At 29.2% G+C, this 17,899-nt stretch overlaps 1 protein-coding gene across 2 annotated transcripts; it reads right to left on the bottom strand.

Annotated features, from left to right (window-relative positions):
- Nucleotides 1–4,398: 4,398 nt before the first annotated feature.
- Nucleotides 4,399–8,197, bottom strand: LOC123908740 (hexosyltransferase GAUT11-like). 2 transcript variants are annotated; one of them, XM_045959458.1, is made up of 2 exons: nt 7,775–8,197; nt 4,399–5,928 (listed from the first exon to the last, which is right to left on the bottom strand). In XM_045959458.1, exons 1-2 carry the CDS (start codon nt 7,931–7,933, stop codon nt 4,474–4,476), a joined length of 1,614 nt encoding a protein of 537 aa, XP_045815414.1. In that variant the 5' UTR covers nt 7,934–8,197; the 3' UTR covers nt 4,399–4,473. The 2 variants fall into 2 exon arrangements, with proteins under 2 accessions (XP_045815414.1, XP_045815415.1); XM_045959459.1 differs by having other exon boundaries at nt 4,399–5,929; nt 7,779–8,197.
- Between the last annotated feature and the right edge of the window lie 9,702 nt (nt 8,198–17,899).

Raw genomic sequence — 17,899 nt, 5'->3', positions numbered from 1 at the left:
CAAATTTCAAATTGTGAGTATTCCCTCACCGGATTCAATGTGAGTATTCCCTCACCGGATTCAATGTGAGTATTCCCTCACCGGATTCAAATTTCAAATTGTGAGTATTCCCTCACCGGATTCAATGTGAGTATTCCCTCACCGGATTCAATGTGAGTATTCCCTCACCGGATTCAAATTTCAAATTGTGAGTATTCCCTCACCAGACAACCAGACAGATTGCGAGCTGTTGCTCACCAGACAGACAGATTGTGAGTACTATCTTAACTCACCAGACAGAACCAAACAAAACCGGAACAAAACAAACCGCAAAAAACTAAACTAACGAAACAGGATCAAATCAAATGGAACCTAACTAAATTGAACCGATTAAACAAATCAAAACCAAAACACCAATTGAATAAATAGCAACAAAAAAAAAAATAAAAAATCCAGACATATTCAAATACTTCCTTGTCCTAGTTGTAGACATCATCCTTCACATAATCAAATAATTCAAAGCCTCACAAACATTAATGAAAGCAAGCAAATCAAAAAAGGCACCTACAATACCGACGAGAAGCAAATCAGAGGTACCTACCAAACGAACCAATGAATAACCCTCTAGCAAATCAAACGAAAATCAGTAAAGTGACCTTAACTCAAAATTCACAAACCAAACACGATTTTATTCCCAAACTTTTGGGAACACAAGCAGCGGAAGCAACGAATAGTTCAAGGCGGATCGAACCTTGCTCTAGATACCATGTTAAAGTTCAGAGAGAAACACAAAGTGACGGCTAGGGTTTCAATAATATTATAATAGCATTACTTAACAAAATAAGGATTACAAAATAATTTATAATAATTCCTAATGGACTACTAAACTACTAACATATAAAGCCCAATACTTAAAGCCCTAATAATATTATTATCTAACACTAAGAACACCCTTTTAGTCCATGTTACATTTATCGGCTAGTTTAATTACTAATTTTACTGTCTATTGAATGTGTAAGAGAATAAACGGTGTTTAAATATTAGTCATTTTCTAAAGAGTCGTGCTAATTAGTACATGCGAGCCAATAAATAAAGAAACTAAAATTTGTAAAGTTTGGATTGAAAAAAATATTTTTATATTTTGAAAAAATCGATTCTATAAATTTCAAGATCATTTTATTATAGGCTTAAATGCAGTTTTACCCCCCCTATTTTGAAAAATGCGGAATTTTACCCCACCTATTTTAAAATGCGGAATTTTACCCCCCCTATTTTATAATTTGTTGGATTTTGCCCCCCCACCAAAATTTTGCACAAAATCTGCTTCTGAGCCTCAAGTTCAAAGCTACGCACAGAACTCAATTTGGATCAATAATTCACCAAACTGGTACCGAAACGACCGCAATCGAGTTAGTTTTCCACAGAATCAAACTCCACTAAATTTGGAGTTACAGAGAGAGATTAATTACTGTTTTAGTGAAGGTCTATTCAAATTAATTATCGTATGAAACTACTACTGGTATTCTCGTCATTCCTCTCACCCTGTAGCTCATTTTTTAATACTATTTACATGTATGGAAATCTAACGAAATTACCCTTGTTGGCATTTCAATTTCGTCGAATTTGGAGGTACGATGTGTTCGGTAGACGATGTTGAATTTGAAGATCACAAGTAGATTTCTGCAGAATTAGTAATTGGACAGACCTTCACTAAAACGGTAATTAATCTCTCTCTGTAACTCCAAAATTAGTGGGGTTTGATTCTATGGAAATCTAACTCGATTACGGTAATTTCGGTAGCCATTTGGTGAATTATGGATCCAAATTGAGTTGTATGCGAAGCTTTGAAGTTGTGACTCGAAAGCAGATTTTTTGCAGAATTTTGGGGACATACCTTCACTAAAACGGTAATTAATCTCTCTTTGTAACTCCAAATTCAGTGGGGTTTGATTATGTGGAATGATAACTCGATTACGGTCATTTCGGTAGCCGTTTGGTGAATTATGGATCCAAATTGAGTTGTATGCGAAGCTTTGAAGTTGTGACTCGAAAGCAAATTTTTTGCAGAATTTTGGGGGACATACCTTCACTAAAACGGTAATTAATCTCTCTTTGTAACTCCAAATTCAGTGGGGTTTGATTATGTGGAAAGATAACTCGATTACGGTCATTTCGGTATCCTTTTGGTAAATTATTGATCAAAATTGAGTTGTGTGCGAAGCTTTAAAGTTGTGACTCGAAAGCAGAATTTTAGGGGGGGCAAAATCCAACAAATTATAAAACAGGGGGGTAAAAGTCTGCGTTTTAAAACAGGGGGGGTAAAATTCCGATTTAATCAAAACAAAGGGGGCAAAACTGCATTTAAGCCTTTATTATATTAAAATTTTTAATTAGTTTTTCAGAGGTAGTAATTAACATTTTTCTTTTCTAAAAAGACTTTAAAAAATTAAGGCAACTTAACTAAATTACTAGATGGATAGTAGTTCTCTATCGTTAGCTCACACCTACCGGGAACGGAGGATAATCCATTGATCATTCACAAAAATTATGGAAAAGAAGATCACTCCATCTGCAGACCCCTACAACCAAGCTGCTATAATTAATCTGTTCTGTTTCCATGTTTCTCTGTGTCGGCCAGGCTTTTTCCTATATGAAACATGGTTTTTAAAATTCTACTATAAAAAAACAAACTCTGATAAATAAACTCGTGTTTCACATGGATGTGTTAAGACTCCAACATGATAACAAATATGTTATATAGGGCCAATTTGCGCAAATAAGTTAATAATGTCCAAAATAAACTAGATTATGCATGGTTATATTAACTTATTATCATCGTTAATATTGTTAAAAGAAAATGTAACTCTAAATACCTATTTAATTTGAGATATACTTTAAAACTAATCTAAACATGTCCTATTAGATTCTTACTATTTCAAGATCAAAGGGAAAAAATAAATAAGAACAACAATGGCAAAAACTTTATTCTTTGTCGGGGAAGAGTAAAAAAATAAAAATTTGAATTCATAATTGTATATATTTTTTTTTTATAAATAGAATTTTGAATTCGAATTAACACTACTACAAAAAATGCATTTTATAGCGTTTATTTTGAGCTTTTATAGCGCTTAAAAGCGCTATAGATGTTTCCGCTATAATAGGTCTGCTGTCTATTATAGCGCTTTCAGAAAAAGTTATTGTAAGTAATAAAACGCTATAATAGCGGTTTACGGAAAAAGCGCTATTAAAAGTTCCAGATTTAATAGTGCCCGTGTATAAAGCGCTATTATAAGTCATAAAGTTCAAAAGCTTCTATAGCGGTTTATAATGTAAGTCTTACGTTTTTTTTTTAATTCAAACCTGGAGCTTTTTATTATTATTATTCAACCTGGAGTTTTTTTTAATTATTATTCAACCTGGAGCTTTTGTTCTAATACGTAGACTTGGAGTTATTTTTTAATATGTAAACCTGGAGTTAATTTCAAATTTAAAAACTAGTAAATAACATCAACTAATTTATAGAGAATAAAAAGTACTTTTTCAATATAACATGAAAAATATACTAGATCTGAAACAATATTTGAGTACATTTCTAACCAACAAAACAAACTTATGCTAATACAAAGATCCTATGACCTCAAGAAGCTAACTGAGTACATAACTCTCGTCAACAAAACAAATTAACTTATGCTAAGATATACTAATACAAAGGTCCTATGAGCCTCAACCTTAATCAAATAATAACTTATGCATTCATAGTTTTCATAGCGCTTTTAACAAAAATGCTGTTATATCTTCCTTAAATTCCAGGCTTTAATAGCGTTTCTTCTTAAAACGCTATTGTAGGGGTTCCGTCTTACCTTTTAATAGCGTTTTTTAAAAAGCGCTATTAAATAGGCGCTATAATAACCCAAAATTGTAGTAGTGTCTATTTCAAGAGATTGTAATTTCAAGTCAAAATTATCTAAAGCAATCAAGAAGTTGTGCATTTTAACAGTGGCGGCCTCAACACATGTCCGGCATGTGCGGCGGTATCAGGCCTCAAAATTTTGAGGTCCTATAATATTGCTTATATATTATTTATACCTATAAAATATCAAATGTATATTAATAGATTAATTTTTAGGCCCTAAAATAATAGTTATATATTGTTAATGTTCATAAAATATCATATGAGTATCAATAGATTAGTTATCTATACTCGTAAATATAGTTCTAGTCCATTTTAATCTTTGCATAAAATTTAATCTTAGATTTGGACGTTCATTTTTGACGTTATATACAAAGATAATTATTTTGTATTTCTTGTCTCATTTGATTTAATGCAATTGGTTTAATATTGATAATTTATATATTTACAAGAATAAGAATGGTTTTTTTATATTATATACAATTTAAATCGACAATTTTTTTTTAAAATTATATTATTTTATTAAAATGCCACTTTTATATTTTGCACAAGAGTCTCCAAAATGTCGGAGAGGCCCCTGCATTTTAACCTATAGCACATTCTTGCAAATAAGTGTGACTTTGATTTATGTACTTATGCCATAGTGGCCTATATCGGCTTATAGATAATCGCAGCCACGGTTTCATGTTGCCATTGAAGTGAATAACAGCCGCACTTTCAATGAGCCGATTATCGATATTTAGGTCATAACCTAATCCTAAAACATGCCATCTTCGGTCAAGTGGTTCGGCCAAACCATAAAAACTAAGAAGTGCAGCAGGAAGTGTACCAAGCTTCCAGAGCGATCCATTAGCATTTTGCTCTTGCCAATAGTGATATATTGCGGTCACATTTTCTTTCTTCCATTTAACCAAATCAAAAACATTCATACCTAATGCCCAAGCGCATGCTTGTGGGTCGAACTTTGAGCTTATGATTGAACTTGAGAAGTTGAGATACTTGTAGTAACGGTGAAATGCTTCAAGACAGGTTTCGACTGCACCAATTACATTTCCATTCAATTCAAGTGAGAAAAGTGGTGTTAGGTCTTTCTGGACTACAACATCGTCGTCAAGGAAGACAATCTTTTCAAGTTGTGGATAAATTTCGGGGATGTAAAACCGAAGATGATTAAGTAAAGACAAAAACTTGGAGTTCCGCAATTTCGGTTCAGCATTGACGTCTGGATATGCACCGAAATAAAAGGCTCGAGATTCGGAATTGAGCAGCTGCTTCACAACCGGAGAATAAGATTCATTGAGCCAATGAAACTCTTCGACATTCTGCACCTCTATGGTTGCACCTTTAAAGTCATTACTGAGAAACCACGCTTGCATCGTTCCATAGTTGACACCATCGGTTACAATATGAAAAACAAACTGCATTGGATATTCAGCATTAAGAACGGTTGAGTTAACAACGACTGATGTTGCCAGTACATTATCCGAAAATATGCAGAAATGATATAGATGCTGATCCGTGAGCCGTAGGGAGTTTCTCGCCTCATCTGCAAGTTTTTGCAGGGAGGGTTTCTTTAGCCAATCACCTGTAAGTTTCAAATGTAAGCAATGAAGACTCTTCGGCAGTGCTTCGGCTGATATTTGAGCAAACACATTGCTTTGAACGGTCGCCGAAGTCGCTCGCTCTTCAAGTGCTTGAATATGCAATTTCATTGTAACTATAGTGGTTGCAATGTCATAATGGATATCTTGTGCCTTGAAAATTAAAGAAGATAGGCTTTTAATAATAGGTTCGGCTTCCTCCTTGGTGACAGGCTTTCCGTTCATGGCGGCCTTTGAAAGCAAAAGCTGGGAACTTCTAATCTTTGAGCTAAGCTCCCATGCTAGGTGAAAATTATTGTGTTGTTTGGCAATAACCACATAAGCCTTGGCCAGAACCATTTCCTCTGATAATTGCCTTGAAAGAGATGTTGCAGTTAAAATTTCTTCGGTTAAATTCACTCTATTCTTTGAAAAATGTTCAACATTTGTATTCCTCTCCTGCAATAAGTCACCTACTCAGTAAAAAATAGCTTCACGGCAAATAGTTATATCATATAAGAGGCGCATAGCCGCGCCACAGCAATGTAATTGTAGAATTAACAGTTACAATTACAGATATCTGAATTAATTTCTCATGCATCACTATCAAATTAACCGTGTTTCCTATTTCATTACTTATGGCTAAGAAGACCATTTACTCAACTTCAAATTTTGATATAGAAGCATAGATAGTTCTTTTATTGCATCATTTATCATTTACCAGTTATAGAAGCAAATTGGTATAATTAACACTATATTCATGAAGAATATTTCTCAAAAGGCATATATTTAAATATTTTCATTGAAGTTGGAAGACTGAAAAGGAAAAAACTAAAGAGCTTCCTTAATAATGAGGGCAATGATATGACATAGTAATAATAAACACAAAAGCTTTACAGTTACAACACAATCTTGAAATGTAGATTTTCTATGCAACATAACTAGATATCCGGAAATTTTTTCAAATGAACTAAATAAGTGATAGATTGGTATTTAAAATCAGAATGGCTCACAAGTGCGGCAGACATAAGAAAATCAGAAACGATGGCCAGATTCATGGAATTGCAAATAGTGTAACCATTTTTCAACTTCCACATAACCGTGTTTCCTACTTCATGAAGTATGCCTCAATTGATCATTTACTCAACTTCGAATTTTGATTCAGAAACATGGATTAGTTTTTATTAATTGCATCATTAGTCATTCATTATACATTTAACAAAAAGTCAAATGTATTTGTTCCAAATTTGAACCAAATACATTTGACATTTTGCTTATATCTAAGACCAGAGAGAGCAACGCAAATGAAAACAACAAATACATTTACTCCATTTTGTCTTAAACATACATAAAAGTCAAATGTATTTTCCCCAAATTTGAATCAAACACATTTGACATTAGTAACACAAATAACACTAACAAATACAATCATCAAACAAAACCATCCAAATGAATGAATTGATTTAAAACGATTATTCATAAGATGAACAACATTAATTAAAAAAAACATATACAAAAAAGAATCCTGCACAAAACAATACTTCAAAACCATAACAAACTACATCACATCTATAGTTCTAAATTGCAGTCTGCAACGGTAATTACGCCTGCAATATCAAGGTTTTAGAGGTCTCAATCATGGTTTTAAATTGCAGTTTGCATCCGCAATTGCAGTGTGATTTTCATTCACATACGTGTTGGGAAAGAGGACAACCCATCAATACGACCGTATTGTAACCATATCAGAAGCCGCATCAGACAATTTTAATAAAATTTATGAACCTTAAATCCTAATTGGCGTCAAATGATCTAATGAAAAATCTTACTTTAACAGTCTCCCAACATGTATTTTAAGCACATTCGAATAAGTGCTTAAGGAATAAGCTAAGACTCTGCAATGTAGATAAATAGTATAGTGGCATAGTAGTGTCAACTTAAATAGTTTGTGAAATTTCAAAATGAATTCATGCCGTAACATGTAACAATCGCATTGCATGTTCAACAACTGCAACGACCGCAACCGTTACCGCATCCGCCACTGCAACCACAATTTAAAACCATGGTCTCAACAGCGTCACAGCCGCAATTATGCAATATGAGTTTGGCTTGTTCAAAAAAAAAATTATGCAATATGAAAGTTTGCAGGTAACTGCAACCACAATTTAGAACCATGATAACATTCCAAGGTATAACCCCAATAAAGCATCACCAAGAACAACAACAAAAAAAATATACGAAAATAGAATCAAAAGAACAAAAAAATAATAAAAAAACAAGATATACGAGAATGTAATGTTGTTGTTACCAGCAGAAGAGGATGTTGGTGGACCCGATCTTGATGGTAATTATGTTGAACAAAAAACAAAACCAAACCGACAACAGAGAACGCTCCAAGAAGAAAACAGATCCCATAAGACAACCTCCGTCTAATCGGGCGCCGAAACTCAGCAACCCGACGCCGCATTTCTAACAACTTCTTCCTTCCTTCTTTCCACACTAACAACTCAGCTCAAAATCCAAAATCAACAACAACCCATGATTTTAATTTCATCAACAAAGCATAAAATCATGTCCTTTATATATAACAACCAATGTTCACTCACTCACTCACTTTGAGGATTCTGAATTTCAGTAAGCGTTACTTGTGAAAGAAGTGAGAGCAAAAAAAAAAAACAAAAAAGTTCAAAAAATTAATTAATTAAATGATGATGATGAGATCATAAATTTCTGTGAGTATATTTAGTGAGAGTGGAGAATAATAATGAAGCCGACAAATGGAAGAGAGTAAAATAAAAGAGTGTGGTTTTTTCTTTTTTCTATTTAATTAATTAATGAGAGTTTAAAGACAAGATGTACACGTAGGATGAGAGAGTACCAAATAAAGAAAAAGTTGAAACTTGAAGGTTATATCTAATGTTTGCTTTATATCCACCGTTGGATTGGTCATGATGAATAAGGAAAAGAACCCGAGAAGAATTGACAAAAATTAACAAAAATTATATAAAAACAAAATTATTTAGGAAGATAATTTGGTGGTCGCATTTTAAATTAAACTAGAACTTTCGATCCATACAAGCACGGGTCGGATAAAAAGGTAAATAAAAAATTGGAGTAACATTAACCATTAGTTTAACAATAAATTTGGATAAATTTTCATATAACGGAAATTATGATATATTACGAAATATTTTCTTAAAAACTACAATAGAAATTTTATTTGCATCTTCACCGTATTTGTCGATAATCAAAATCTTTAATCATCCTCTAAAAGTAACTCTTGAAGTTGCAACATACAATTGACCATGTGAAAACACCGGCGACGAAAAATATATCTTAACATGATTAAGAGAATTGTCTTTACTCTTTATTTTAAATTTTCATTAAATATTAAAAGTTCACATGATCTTAAATTGAATTATGATTTGTTTGGCATAAAAGAATAGTGGTAATGAAGAAAAAAAAATTGAGTAAATATTTTTTTGTAATCGAACGTGTAAAAATTATATACACATTTCGTCATATCCTTTTTTTTTTATATAATTGGTTTATGGTTAACTTATGTTTTTTAAGAGATAAGAGATGTTGTCGTTCAAATTTATTTAAAAACAAGGTTAACATATTAGAATTCATAACTTTTATCACGATTGAAGCACATGCTTTAGTGGTTGAAATACTTTACTGTAATCAAATGCAGATTCGATTTTCAAATTTATATTGTTTTAAATATAAAGCTACAATAAAGAGATATGGAAAATGAGAGGGAAAATAATTAGGTTTAGGGTTAGCTTATGTTAGCAAGCTTATAATATATATAAGAGATATATAACTCAAATGCAAATCTATAACGTATCTTATTTAAATTGAGTTGGAACTGAATATTGCAAGAGTCCAATGGAAAATTAATTAATGTAAAAATCGGAAGAAAAAATGAGTGGAAAGAAATTAACCGAATTCTATTTAAACAAAAAAAATTGTATAAAAATAAATTGAATGTGTATTACATAACAAAAATTGGAGTTGATTTCTATTTAAACAAAATTAAGCATTGATTTCATTTTATTGCATATGAATTACCAAATTATATCAGATTGATTAATGTAGCCTAGTGGCAAATGCACCAAGTAATTCTTAAAGGTCATAGGTTTGATTCTTGTTGAGCTATTTTTTAACATTTTATTTGAATTAAATTATAGTTAAAATGAGAGGAAAAATGAGCGGAAAAATAATTAGATTTAGGGTTAGCGAATCGGAATAAGCTTAGAATATAAGAGATCTAAATAATTAATTAATGTGGTTAGAATAGTGCACAAAACAGTTTCAGGACTCAATGTAAAACTTATAACATCATTTTTTATCCAAATGTAAAATTCAAACTCTGAGATAAAAAATCTAATTACTACATGCGTGAAAAAGTAGAAAAAAATCCCTCTTGTTATTACTTGATTGTGAATCAGCTGTTTATGTGTTATGAATAAGTTTTCCTAATATAATAGTATAATTTTTTCATTATTACCAATATCCAATCTATAAAACGTCACTAAAAGTTTAATCTTAGATTTTTATTATATATTTTTGAACTAGTATTTATTTTATTTTTTTAAAAAAAAAGATAATAAAAGATTTTTGTTATGAATAATATGTAATGAATGTCCATTATTGTGTAGGTTTTCTTGTCTCCTAATTGTGTCCTATAAATAGGACCCCTTTGTTACAATGTAATACACACCTTGAATAGAACAATACAATAGTCTATTCTCTCTTCTCTTTCTCTCCTTCATCTATTCTTCCATATTATTGTTCATGCTTAGAAATTGTTCGTAACAATTTTTATTATATATGTTTCATATTAATGTGTTATAGAAATCAAATAATGTGAGAGGCAATAAATTAAAAATGTTACGTGTTATGAATAAGTTTTCCTAATCTATTATTTATATATTTAGGAGTTTCTCTCTCATGGTCTTATTCCTATGTGGCACCATTTCCTTGATCCATGTCTTATGTGGCATTCTAATATTTCTCCAATTCCTATGTGGCTAACTATGAAGGTCTTTGCAATTTCTCTAATACATGATGATATCATTTTACTTAGAATCTTTGGCTAATTTGGAAATTCAATCATTTTTCAATTATTGTTTATTAATCGAATTTAATGCACCTATTAAAAATAATTTTAAAAGGAAATATTTTACTTGGTTGAGACTTTGGTGGTTTCTTTATATTTGAAGTTGCATTACCACGTCCGTTGATGATCATGCATTCAATATATTCCAATTTTACGAGATTCCTAGCTTATTTAAAAAAAAATTAATTATTAATTATTGTCTTACTATATAAGTTTTTGCATTAGCTAGATCAAAATGGTTAAAATAAAAAAAAAATTATAGATTATAATATATTATTTAAAAAAAAATCAATTTTTTATGAATTTCAAAAAATTACTAATTTCTATATTTTTTTTGTTTTCACCACCAATTTAATCTGGTTCGAGAAAAGTTCAACGTCAATCACCACTGACCAACTAACGATTGGTCTAATTTCTATATTAATTAGTTATGCAAATTTAATATTTTTTTATTCATGTACGTCCAAATAATTCATTTGTGTGAACTTTTTATTTTTATTTTGTGTAAAACATTGATATATTCCAAAAAAGGAATCAATATATTTTTAATTATTTTTTAGTAATGGTTTTAACTACACATTTTGGGCAAATTACTTATATACCCATGTTTATTATTCTATATAAGAGGTCTTTTGATGAACATTACAAATCAGATTTCAGGTATGTCTCTTTGTTATGTCTCTTTGTTATTCTATAAGAGGTCTTTGGATGAACATTACACATGTTTATAATTTCGTGACTCTTCATTGTTTTATTTGTAGTAGTGAAGCCGACGATCCAAATTGCAATGTGTTGGTATATATCTTTAATTTAGATCTTTCTACTACATTTTTTTGTTGATATAAGTTTTGTACTTAAATGATGTTTATAAATAATTATAATCGTACTAATTTTGAGATATAATTTTTTATTTGCAGATCCATGTAGAAGAATGACAATATTCCTTATACAAATTAGAATTTAGTAGTATCAACTAATGTTATTGTTCTATTAATATAAGCAAAATAAATCTGTCTATTTTATATTTACATGCAAAATAAACCTGTTTATTATTCACATAGAAAAAACTTGATAAAAAAGAACATCGAAAAATGGCACGCTATGAGTCATCTATGGTTCTGAATTATTATTTATTTTGACTTTATGGTTCTGAAATTTTAAATTCAAAGTTAATGGAAAGAATGTTTTTTTGTTACAAGAATGAAAATTTTCAATTAATTAGAAAACATATTAATACCAATTTTGAAACACATACACTTAAATGAATTCAAATTAAATACCATAATGATTAAATATATTAATTATAAAACGTATCAATCTAATATTAACAGGGTCCATGATTTATTTCCTATTAGGTTTTTTCTTGGGTACAATGGCTATAAAAAAATTAAATACATTGAAGACATAACCAAAATGAATCATGATTATATGTGATGTGATAATAATAATATTCTATGATTTTGAAATTTAATTTTAAATTCAAAATAAATTGAGAGAATATTTTATTTTAATAAAAAATATATTAGAGAATATTTTATTTTAATAAAAAATATATTAATGGCAATTTTGAAATATTTCTACTTAAATGAATTCAATTCTTTAGAAAATATAACATAATTTTTTTTGGAAAAGCAATTGTTTTAATTAAATAGAGAAAAGAGCACAAGAAGTGCTAAAACACAATACAAGCAAAGTTTGGTACATAAGAGCCTCAAAAAAACCAAAGCTCAACTTTAAGCATGGAGCTCATAAGCTCAGTCATGTCCTTATATGATAGCAGAACATCAAAGAGATACAACATGTGCAGAATAAAACTAAAAAACACCAAAAAAACAATCTAGAAAAGATAACATTTTCGTTAATATTCATATTGTGTCAATAAAACATTAGTCAAAGCAAATATGAATTCACATAAAAGGAAAAAAAAAGAATGAAATAATTATCATTAAAATTATTGCACAAAATAATTAAGAGATCATTAAGATGGTCAATGAAAATTTGAATCCATCCAGAAAAATTCTTACAACAATTAATGGTTAGGCACATTCAATAAGATAATTACATGTAATAAAACCATAATAATAAACAAATATGTTAAAATTAAAAAGACAATAGACATAAATGCATTGTTTATCTTTTTTATCCAATAGCTCACTACTAGAGGTGGGAATAGGCTAGGCCGAGCTAGGCTTTGCCAAGCCTGAGCCTGGCCTGTCAAAAAATCGAAGGTCTGAGCCTGGCCTGTGGCCTATCATAGGCTTAAATTCTAGGCCTGAGCCTGGCCTTTTGAAAGTCTGATGTGGCCTGTTAGCCTGTTTAAAAGTCTATTTTATATGAACATATTTAAATAAATAATTATATTTATTTTGAAATATACTTATGAACTAATAAAATAATGTTCCATTTGATATTTTAGAGAATTTAACTATATATGTCATCATATTTCAATTCTAGTTTATAATAATACATTTATATATGTTAAAAACTAATGTAGATTAATAAACTTAAATTACTTAAAAAGTTAATAGATTTATAATTTAATCAAAGTATAAATTTTAATATATAAATAATAATCGTAATAAAAATATTATTCATGTTAACTTAAATAGGCCGGCCTAGTAGGCCTCAAAGGCTTTTTTAATGGCCTGCGGCCTGGCCTTTTTAGCTAAATAGGCTTATAAAAAAGCATTGGCCTGCTCTATTTAAAGAAATAGGCTGGCCTGGCCTGAGCCTATGTAGGCTAGGCCTTAAGGCCATGTAGGCCGGCCTGGCCTGTTCCCACCTCTACTCACTACTAATCAACAACTCTTATTTTATTATTATTTGTTTCAAATTCAATTAAGCTCTTCTGTAATTTTTTTGTTCCAATTTTTTTTAAATCATTAAATCTATATTTCTTAGCAGGCAATTTCAATCACACTTATATATTTGTTCTCTTTTTATACACAATTGAAAAAAATACCAAAAGAATATGTACCACGATGTTTTTTTTTTAGATAAAATAAAAATATATGCTTGACCAACAAAAAAAAATATATGTTGAACTTAACCCAAAAAGAAAACAAGAAAAAAAGAAAGAATAATATATGTATTGAACTTAACAAAAGAAAGAAAGAAAACGATAATATATGTATTAATTATTGAATTTATACGTTGTTGGAAACACAAATGTCTTTTCTTGTGGTTGATCTCATATGTGTATTGCATTTTTTAACATATTTGCTTATTATTATGGTTTTACTACATGTAATTATATGTAATTATTTTATTGGATGAGTCTAATCATTAATTGTTAGGTAAGTACTCACTTAAGAATTTCTCATCCACCAATGACCTTTACGAGAAATATTTTGATATCATATCTTTTTCATCTTTTTTTTAACATGAATACATTTGAATTTTCAAATTGATTTAAATTTCGAAAATAATATTAAATATATTTACTTGAGAGGGTTAGATTCCAACTATTTTCTTCATTAGTTCTTTTGTTTTTATGTAATAGCTTTGTTAATAACAAACTTCATTTGTGTCAAGTTATATGTTCTATTCATTTTGAGAGAGTTAGGTTTAATCTCCCTATTTTATTGTAATTATTTTATCCTATTAATATAGTTTTGGTGGGTGTAGTCTCTTTTGGAACATAGAAATCATCGTTACATGTTCTCAGATAATTTTTTTTAATTATTTCTTAAAGCAAGGATATATGGAACGTTCCATTCCCAAACATTTTTTTTTACGTACTGTTTTCAATTATTAATGATTTTGTTAATTTTCAATTATTATATATGTAAATTTTTTGGAGATGTATATTTTGATTTGTTCAAATTATTTTACTTTCAATTCAATTAGATCGCAACATAATAATATTTTGCGAAGAAGATTCATATGAGATATCTCCATTCTTAAGATTGTTATTTTTTTTTTTTGCAATAAAGGATTGTTATTTTACTACTATAGTACTTCTACTCTATGTAAATATCAAGAATGAAAAAGTGGAGATTTTGTCTTAATTTTTTTAATCCTAAAATGAGTATGAGAGTCCATTTTTTATTTTAGTTTTACGGTCATCCTTTCTCATGAATGCATTACACATTATTAATATTTTTGGTAGAATTACACATTATATTAATAACAAATTAATAATAAATAATATGTTTAAAGGTCTAATTAAATCTAACCAATAAATAATATTTTTCAAGGTCTACATAAAATCCACACTCTATTAATACTAAATAATATGTTTGAAGGTATAGATAAAAGTTTCACAAACATTCTAACAAAAAATATTGTATTTTTAAGCTCAACCTCCCTATAAAATAGGCTCATTGCTATTGTTGTAAGTTTGTCTTAGATTTCATCTATGATTTCATTACCCGTGATTATTTAGATTACACATTTATCTTTGTTTTATTTACATATTTAAAAAGGTTCGATTTAGGAGTCTCAATTCTTTTCTCAAACGTGTATTTTTTCTCATTTTTTATTTAACTTATTACGAGTGATCAGAGGAGTAGCAACAAACTCATGCAAACGTGTCTTTGTTTTTTTATTAGTAAATATTTTCGTGATATTCATATTTTGTCAATAAACACATTAGTCAAAGCAAATATGAGCTCATAAAAGGGAAAAAAAGAGTGAAATATTGTCATTAAAATTGCCACGCAATAATTAAGAGACCATTAAGATGGTCAATGAAAATTTGAATCCATAAAAAAAAAGCAAATATTGTCACCAATGTCTTTGCTAGAAATATTTTAGGAAATATTTTGACATCTTATTCTATTTTTTTAACATGAATACATTTAAATTTTCAAAAGAAATAATTTTTATAAATATTATTAACTAAATATTTTAAACACTTTATGTATGGCGTTTAAATTTTTATTAGTAAATATTTTCGTTAATATTCATATTGTTGTCAATAAACACATTAGTCAATTATGAATTCATAAAAGAAAAAAAAGAGTGAAATATTGTCATTAAAATTGTTGCACAAAATAATTAAGAGACCATTAAGATGGGCAATGAAAATTCGAATCCACAAAAAAATAGGAAATATAGTCACCAATGACTTTGCTAGAAATATTTTAGGATGAAGGTTCATCCAAATTCTGATATATTTATGATGGGTGGAACATCCAAATTTTTATACATGGGATGAAATTTCTATAGGTTATATTAGTGACTAGACTCAATGTAGAGAAATAGAGAATTTAGGGTTTGAAGTTCGGTCCCCCTAATAATGTCAAAATTTACCAACTATATTCATAGACCACGGGGTTGAAACTTTTCCAAGTATTTTTTTTTATTAAACTTTTACAAGTATATGAATGAATGACTGTTTAATATAAATTACTTATATGTTTAAAATTTAAAAAATTTAATTTTGAACGTAGAAAAATAAAATTTCAAGATTTTGTCCTTTGATCCTTGGTTAGGGTGTATAGAGATTAATATACACTTTCAATTTTTTGGTGGAACAATTATTTTATTTCTCATATGAACTGGAAGATTAACACACAAAACAAATATTATATACACTTTCAAAAATAGGATAAACAAATGTAGATTTAAATTTATTACTAAAAAATGTTATATTTTAATCTAATTATTATTAAAATACTATAAAAATTGATATCATAATATAAAATAATTTATATTTTTATAAGTAAAAACTAACCCGTGCATTGCACGGGTAATTTATACTAGTATAATAGTATAATCTTTCCTATGATTTACCATTACCAATATCATTCATATTATTATTACCAATTATACCGCTAAAGTTTTTGTTGTCGCCATCAATGAGCCCTTGATTGCATTTTTTTATCATATTATTGATTATTATATTATAAAACGACACACTTGATTGCATTTTTTATCATATTTTTATTATAAAACGACACTAAATTTTTTAATGAAAAAAAAAATTAAACTTAGAAGTTAGAACACAATATCCTGTCTATAAAACGACACTAAAATTTTAATCTTAGATTTTTATTATATATTTTTGAGTCGGTATTTATTCTTTTCAAAAAAAAAAAAAGAGATAGTAAAAGATTTTTATTATATATGTTTCATATTGATGTGTTAAAGAAATCAAATAAAAATGTATGAACATGATTTATTTAGTTTAAACGGTTGAGATTAGAAGAAGAGGTTGGAGACCACATAGAAAAAAGAGAGAGATAAAATAGAATTAGGGTAATGCTTGCTTTTTGGAACAAGCTTACAATATAAGATATAAGTTTGGATATGATTATAGTGTTTTTAATTATTAGTCACCATGTCCGTGCGTTCGCACGTGTTAATAATTATAATCAATAATATTATATCTATTTTGACTAATAAACAAAGTAATTCATACGCATAGAAATCAAAAATATTTATTGTCCAATTTATTTCTACCAACTTAAGCAAATATGAAAGTACAAACAATCCTACAAACTACGATTTTTTTTTTTATAAACGACATTTGAAGTGATATTTGTAAGGTTGTCGTCATCATCAACGATTAAAATCTTCAAACCATTTCTCGATGTGACTCTTGACACAACAACATATAACTGACCATGCAAAAATATTGATTGCGGAAGATACACTACAACATTTTTCAGTGACCGGCCCCGACTCTTGTTAATAGTCAAGGCAAATGAAACAACGATAGGAAACTGCCGACGTTGAAATTTGAAAGAGATTCTAATTTCATATGGTGTTAAGGATAATCTAAGAATAAAAACTTTTTCGCCTATATTGCTCCTGATATTATATTTCCTTCTATAATAAAAGGTGTTAGTATGAGTGGTATTCTTTGATAAGATATATAACTGTGATGCTGCCCAAAGAATTTTGACATCAATAGTTTTTTTTTTCTTTTTTCCTTTTCATTCTAATTGTGACTATAAATATGGACTAAAGTGATAAGTATACAGTATGCTTCAAATTGTTTCAATCATTATTAATGTGTAATTATGTTTTTTTGGTTTACAATGAACTGTGGATCGAACCTAGGATATAACAGCCCAAGCCCCTTTTCTATGTATTTAGTAGGCAATCCCGGCTGTCACCTCACGAGCTTCTCCACCCCCCTCTCCAGTGGAGTTTTTGCCTTCCGTGGGAATCGAACCACGTACCCTAGGTTCAAATACGTGTTCAAATTACTGAGTTGGCTTTTAAAAATAAATAAAAAATAAATTAATTTCCACATGTCATGTCACCTCAAGATTCGTCCATGTCATATGCCCAATTGTTGAGCCAGGGAGGTAACGCAAGGAATCTTGACATTGCAGGGGGTAATCTAAAAAA

The sequence above is a fragment of the Trifolium pratense genome, linkage group LG2 (assembly GCF_020283565.1).
Source record: "Trifolium pratense cultivar HEN17-A07 linkage group LG2, ARS_RC_1.1, whole genome shotgun sequence".
NCBI lineage: Eukaryota > Viridiplantae > Streptophyta > Magnoliopsida > Fabales > Fabaceae > Trifolium > Trifolium pratense.
This window is presented reverse-complemented; position numbering and strand designations above follow the sequence as displayed.